This window comes from Gymnoscopelus microlampas (assembly GCF_963454915.1).
Source record: "Gymnoscopelus microlampas genome assembly, chromosome: 4".
In the NCBI taxonomy this organism is placed as follows: Eukaryota; Metazoa; Chordata; class Actinopteri; order Myctophiformes; family Myctophidae; genus Gymnoscopelus; species Gymnoscopelus microlampas.
Window position 1 is genome coordinate 59,571,067 of NC_139941.1, and position 7,500 is coordinate 59,578,566.

General features: G+C 41.8%; 1 protein-coding gene across 2 annotated transcripts in view; it reads left to right on the forward strand.

The window, feature by feature from the left end:
* Positions 1-1,910: 1,910 nt before the first annotated feature.
* ccnh (cyclin H) overlaps positions 1,911-7,500 on the forward strand; it is a 14,075-nt gene continuing 8,485 nt past the window's right edge. Inside the window, exons 1-6 of one of the 2 annotated variants that reach the window (XM_084054781.1) lie at positions 1,911-2,039; positions 2,714-2,835; positions 4,099-4,221; positions 5,161-5,234; positions 5,529-5,742; positions 6,415-6,578. In XM_084054781.1, coding sequence (XP_083910907.1) covers positions 2,728-2,835; positions 4,099-4,221; positions 5,161-5,234; positions 5,529-5,742; positions 6,415-6,578 — 683 coding nt within the window. In that variant the 5' untranslated portion in view covers positions 1,911-2,039; positions 2,714-2,727. The remainder of the gene's footprint in view (positions 2,040-2,713; positions 2,836-4,098; positions 4,222-5,160; positions 5,235-5,528; positions 5,743-6,414; positions 6,579-7,500) is intronic. The other variant, XM_084054782.1, reaches the window with a different exon arrangement.

Genomic DNA, 7,500 nt, shown 5'->3' on the forward strand with positions numbered 1-7,500 from the left:
GGGGTCCCCAGCTAAATGATGGACAGGGACCAAATGGACCCTTATGGGTCTGTAACTCTGAGAGTGTCCAAATGGAACCAAATGGACCCTAACGGGTCCATTTGGTTCCATTTGTACACTCTCAGAGTTAAATTAACATTGATTTTACAATATAAATTGGGGTCCCAGAGACATACATGCCATTAAATGGGGGTCCGTAGCCCTAATGCATGTCAAACTGGGGGTCCTTGAAATTAAAATGGTTGAGAATCACTGCTAGAGAGCCGTAAAAATCTTCTATTATGGGGGTCCCTGGCTTATCCTTTCAAATGGGGGTCCGCGGGCTAATAAGCGTCAATTTGGGGGTCCTTGACATGAAAAAGTTTGAGAACCACTGTCATATATCATATCATATCTTCAGACATATGATCCATGGTCAATCTGCAGCCAAAAGAGAAGAACTTGTGGCCACACTCTGACTCTTCTATGCAGTGATTGTTTGGTCCTGTTGTCCTTCCTTCCTCAGAATCTTAACGTTTAGTTGATTCTGAGGAAGGCCGTCATTAAGGCCTAAACATTAACCAATTATAAATACAATAAATCACTGCATACAGAACCAGAGTGTGCAACACTTATTTTATTGTCTTTTAAGTTTGCCTCAGAGGGGGTCAGCACCTCTCACCAGTCTCTGGTGTCGGTTACCTTTACCTAGTAATCACTTCATCACAAAGATGACCCTCAGGTCAGCTGACCAGCAGGACCCTCAGCTGATCAGGGTCTATATGGGTCATTAATCATAAAGGTAACAGAGCCTTCAGCCTTTCAGTCTATATCAGGGGTCTTCAACGTTTTCAGGCCAAGGACCCCCTAGCTGAGAGAGAGATGAAGCAGGGACCCTCCTCTATATTATATAAAATTGTGTTTCAGATTTAACGTTTTTTTGTTTACTTGGTCTGCTCTTTTTTCCCTCCACACCAAACACCTCTTTGCCAAACATAGCAGATCTACAAGCTCACAACGCCTCGCACTGCGAGGCGTCCCGGACCCCCTGTTGAAGACCCCTGGTCTATAGCTCTCACTCTGACATGTTGTTACACTGTTTCACCAGCAGATGGCTCCGGCTCACATCTTTTCCCATGATGTTGCTACAGAGAGCAACCCTCATTGGACATTATATTAAACATATATAAACATGATATATTATTACATTACATTACATTACATTACATTACATTACGTTACATTACGTTACATTACATTACAGCAGTGGTTCTCAAACTTTTTCATGTCAAGGACCCCCAAATTGACACTTATCAGCCCGTGGACCCCCATTTGAAAAGATTTGCCAGGGACCCCCATAAGAGAAGATTTTTACGGCTCTAGCAGTGATTCTCAACCATTTTAATTTCAAGGACCCCCAGTTTGACATGCATTAAAGCTACGGACCCCCATTTAATGGCATTTCTATCTTTGGGACCCCAATTTATATTGTAAAATCAATGTTAATTTAAGAGTGTACAAATGGAACCAAATGGACCCTAACGGGTCCATTTGGTTCCATTTGGACACTCTCAGAGATACAGACCCATAAGGGTCTATTTGGTTCCTATCCATCATTTAGCTGGGGACCCCCTGGTATCCCCTCAAGTACCCCTGGGGGTCCCCGGACCCCACTTTGAGAACCAATGCATTACATGACCTACTGATGTGTCTGACATATAAAATAAAATAAAGATCAGGGGGCGGACCGACTACAGACACACACACACACACACACACACACACACACGCACACACGCACACACGCACACACGCACACACGCACACACGCACACACGCGCATTATTCCCTCTGCGCTCTTTTAGCGTGCATTACGGTAGAACAACAACCCTTACGTCATCATTGAGGGACGCTGAGCTGCACGCTGTGCGACACACAGGATGCGTTCAGTTGATTCATAAACATTCATATAAATATTAACCATTTAAACGCATAAACATTACTATTCGTTTACAGTGTGTTCATGTAAAACATCTGTTTCTACTGAAACACACATTAAGGTAAGTTTATGACTTTATTATAAATGTATGGATTAAATTATGAAGTTTTTATATCCTTGTTTGTTCAGATCTATACGTCCTACCAGTAAACTCTCCCCTGTCAGGTGACAAGAAGGTCAGTTGGCTCTCATGCATTGAAGGAGGCATGAGCTCGGCCCTGGCCTCCCTAGGCTGGTGAGGGAAGGTAGTGCCCAGGATCACTTAGAAAATTGGCACCGGGTGAAAAATAAGGGTTACAAAATCGTGGGATAAAAAATTATAAGAATGAAATATATATACATGTGTGTGTGTGTGTATATATATATATATATTTTTTTTTTTTCTTCTCTCTCTCAAGGACCATGGGTTCTGTAAGGATAATTCCTTTCCGTTTAACAGGTTGTTCATGAAAGTCCTTGCGGTCTTGTTTCCAATGAGAACCTGTGAGCAATTAGGGGTTAAGAGTCTTGCTCAGGGACAAATTTCATTTCATCGACACATTATGCTGGCCTGGCCTGGAATCGAACCTGGGCAACCAGGGCCTCTGGCTCTCAGGCGGGCTCACTAACCACTCAGCTATGGCCGCCCCTGTAGGAAGAAGTGTTTTAATCCTCTCTGTGGCCGAACTTCCGACAGAATGAAATATATATACATTGACAGTAGTTATTAGTGACAGTTTGTTATGTTGGTTCCAGGGGGAGGAGCCATCATGTATCACAACAGCTCTCACAGGAAGTTCTGGATCTTTGACGGCGAAGAAAGTCTGGAGAGACAGAGATGTGACGCCAACCGTAAATACTGTACCGCTATGATGAGGGTGAGACAGGTTATACATACTGTACCACCATGATGAGGGTGAGACAGGTTATACATACTGTACCACCATGATGAGGGTGAGACAGGTTATACATACTGTACCACCATGATGAGGGTGAGACAGGTTTATACTGTACCACCATGATGAGGGTGAGACAGGTTTATACTGTACCACCATGATGAGGGTGAGACAGGTTATACATACTGTACCACCATGATGAGGGTGAGACAGGTTTATACTGTACCACCATGATGAGGGTGAGACAGGTTATACATACTGTACCACCATGATGAGGGTGAGACAGGTTTATACTGTACCACCATGATGAGGGTGAGACAGGTTTATACTGTACCACCATGATGAGGGTGAGACAGGTTATACATACTGTACCACCATGATGAGGGTGAGACAGGTTATTAACATACTGTACCACTATGATGAGGGTGAGACAGGTTATACATACTGTACCACCATGATGAGGGTGAGACAGGTTATTAACATACTGTACCACTATGATGAGGGTGAGACAGGTTATACATACTGTACCACTATGATGAGGGTGAGACAGGTTATTAACATACTGTACCACTATGATGAGGGTAAGACAGGTTATACATACTGTACCACCATGATGAGGGTGAGACAGGTTATACATACTGTACCACTATGATGAGGGTAAGACAGGTTATACATACTGTACCACCATGATGAGGGTGAGACAGGTTTATACTGTACCACCATGATGAGGGTGAGACAGGTTGTACATACTGTACCACCATGATGAGGGTGAGACAGGTTATTAACATACTGTACCACCATGATGAGGGTAAGACAGGTTATACATACTGTACCACCATGATGAGGGTGAGACAGGTTATTAACATACTGTACCACTATGATGAGGGTAAGACAGGTTATACATACTGTACCACCATGATGAGGGTGAGACAGGTTATTAACATACTGTACCACCATGATGAGGGTAAGACAGGTCAAAGTGTGTCACATTGTGAGCTTGTAGATCAGATTTTATTAAAGTTCAATCAATCAGTCTGAATAACCGTTTCACCTTAATGAGAAGATGTATGTAAATTCTAATAGCATATGATTCTATACATAATTATAATGTGTGTGTGTGTGTGTGTGTGTGTGTGTGTGTGTGTGTGTGTGTGTGTGTGTGTGTGTGTGTGTGTGTGTGTGTGTGTGTGTGTGTGTGTGTGTGTGTGTGTGTGTGTGTGTGTGTGTGTGTGTGTGTGTGTGTAGCCTGGGGTCAGTGAGGATGTGTTCTTGTCTCGCTCAGAGGAAGAGGTTTTGTTCAGACATTATGAGAGAAGATTACTGGACTTCTGTAACGCCTTCAAACCTGTGATGCCTAAAGCTGTGGTGGTACGTTATTATTATTATTATTATTATTATTATTATTATTAATATTAATATTATTATTATTATTATTATTATTATTATTATTATTATTATTATTATTATTAACCTAAAGCTGTGGTGGTACGTTATTATTATTATTATTATTATTATTATTATTATTATTATTATTATTAATAGTATTATTATTAACCTAAAGCTGTGGTGGTGTGTTGTTATTCTCTCCACCAGGCCGAAAGGCATGGCGAGAGACCATGTTTTGCACCCTGTCTGTCTGTGTACAGCTAATCTCCGGCACCGTTAGCTTGATCTCAGTGAAACTGTGCACACACACACTCCCTGGATGCCACAGCAGAACCTCTGCCCCAAAATGTTGCGTTGCGAGGCGTTGTGAGCTTGTAGATCTGCTATTTTTTTTTTTTTTTGCCTCATTCTTATATTATTTGACAATTTGGACAATGTTTTATAGGATAGTTTGTTGATTTACTTTTGTTGCAGTAATGGTCATTTTCTTCAGGTATTAAAGAGGTCTTAAAAGTCCTTAAATTGTGACTTTACTGTCATCTGGGGACCCCTCCAAAATCACGTGGCCCCACAGGTTGAGAACCACTGGGGTACAGCACTCTGTCCTCCCGGTGGAAGCTCCTCACTGGCAGGGTAACAGCCATAGAGTTATAATACATCTAGAGGGTGGATTGCCCCGCCCCCAGCTATTCGTTTCTATGACAACGCTCAGTGGCGTTCAAGCCGGAAGTCAGAAACATTGGTTCTGAGGAGCGCACTAGGGTTTCTACGGAGCCTCTGAAAGGACATTAGTAGGTTTTAACGGTAGACGCACGCGCAGTAGCATTTTAAATGCGGAAGTGTTGCTGGGGGCTTGGGTACAGCACTATGTCCTCCCAGTGGGGGCTCCTCAGTCCTCACGTGTGGTGTTTTGTCTTCCAGGGTTCAGCCATCATGTATTTCAGAAGGTTCTACCTCAATAATTCCCTCATGGAGCATCACCCCAGGATCATCATGTGAGTAACAATAACAATACTACTACTACTACTAATAATAACACTAATAATAACAATGTTAAAGCTACACTATGTAACTTTCCTGTTTGAACCCGGGTCTCTGTGTATTTTACTCAACATGTTTGTATATAATAAACTATATTTATATTATAACAGGTTAACCTGTGCCTACCTGGCCTGTATTATATGTAATAAACTAGTTATATTATATTTATATTATAACAGGTTAACCTGTGCCTACCTGGCCTGTATTATATGTAATAAACTAGTTATATTATATTTATATTATAACAGGTTAACCTGTGCCTACCTGGCCTGTAAAGTGGATGAGTTCAACGTTTCCAGCCTTCAGTTCGGTCAGAATCTGATCCATGAAACTCCTGCTGGACAAGAGAAGATCCTGGAACAGATCCTAGAGTATGAACTCCTGCTGATCCAACAGCTGACATTTCACCTGGTCATCCACACCCCTTACAGACCTATGGAGGGTCTCCTGATAGACCTCAAGGTAACATTAAGACCCTTATAGACCTGAATGTCAACACTGCAGTCCTCAGACTAGGTTTACATGATGTTTACATGTTGTCTTCACGCTAGGTTTCCTCTCTGTCTTCAGACTAGGCTTCTTCTCTTATAACAGTTAATATGATTATTATGTATGTCTGGTCTTCAGACTAGGTTTCCTCTCTTATAACAGTTAATATGATTATTATGTATGTTTGGTCTTCAGACTAGGTTTCCTCTCTTATAACAGTTAATATGATTATTATGTATGTCTGGTCTTCAGACTAGGTTTCCTCTCTTATAACAGTTAATATGATTATTATGTATGTCTGGTCTTCAGACTAGGTTTCCTCTCTTATAACAGTTAATATGATTATTATGTATGTCTGGTCCTCAGACTAGGTTTCCTCTCTTATAACAGTTAATATGATTATTATGTATGTCTGGTCTTCAGACTAGGTTTCCTCTCTTATAACAGTTAATATGATTATTATGTATGTCTGGTCTTCAGACTAGGTTTCCTCTCTTATAACAGTTAATATGATTATTATGTATGTTTGGTCTTCAGACTAGGTTCTTATAACAGTTAATATGATTATTATGTATGTCTGGTCTTTAGACTAGGTTTCCTCTCTTATAACAGTTAATATGATTATTATGTATGTCTGGTCTTCAGACTAGGTATCCTCTCCTGGAGAACCCAGAGTCGTTGAGGAGAAGCGCTGATGACTTCCTGACCAGATCGTCCATGACGGACGCAGGGCTGCTCTTCCCGCCCGCTCAGATCGCCCTGGCGGCCATCTTGAACAGCGCCTCGAGGGCGGGGCTTAGCATGGAGACGTACGTCACGTCAAACACACACGACTGTCATGTAGACGTGTCAAGGTTATGATGTCACAGTTATGACATCATCGCCTGATCGCTGTGATTTCAGATCAAACTTTTTTTCAAACGTCAAAAGAATGTGTAATCAGCCAATCGCTGTGCGCCGTGAGCTTGTGGATCAGCTATTTGTATATGTTTTTACAGCTCTACATTGTGATAGTAATCATTACTATAGATAGCCCTAGAATGTCTGTGATCTTTACATACAGTTCATGTATTCCAAATACACAGTCATAGATCCTCCGGACGATGCGCTGTGTAGTCATGATCTGCGCGGCCGTAAAAGTGCTCTAAACTCTGTCTGTACTCACCCTATAATTAACTCCTAAGACTTGGAGTCAGATATTGTTCCTCTAGTTTCATATCCATTTGAAAGTTCTGCCAGAAAACGTGTGTTTAGTGAATTATCTCCACTTTTCCTCGAGCTGCACACGGACGACTTTCTGTACGGGCGAGGGGCCTGGAATGAGTGAAGGACTGAATAATATATGTAAACTTTCTTTAGGACGCACAAATGTTTGGTCACACAATTGGCAGATGGAGTGACTCATTACCCCGCACCAATCACCACACACCTGTCAATTGTGTGCCCCGCCCCATTCGTTTGTGCTTCCCTGTGTCAATGTGTGACGACGTTTGTGATGATCAGAGGATGTTTACATATATTATTCAGTCCTTCACTCATTCCAGGCCCCTCGCCCGTACAGAAAGTCGTCCGTGTGCAGCTCGTGGTAAAGTGGAGATATTTCACTTAACCCATTGAGACCTGAAGCCGATTCTACATGTCTCCTAAATCTCAACAGTTTTCGGAAAAACTAATGTTTCTATATCAGTGGTCCTCAAACGTTTTCATGTCAAGGACCCCCAAAATTATATG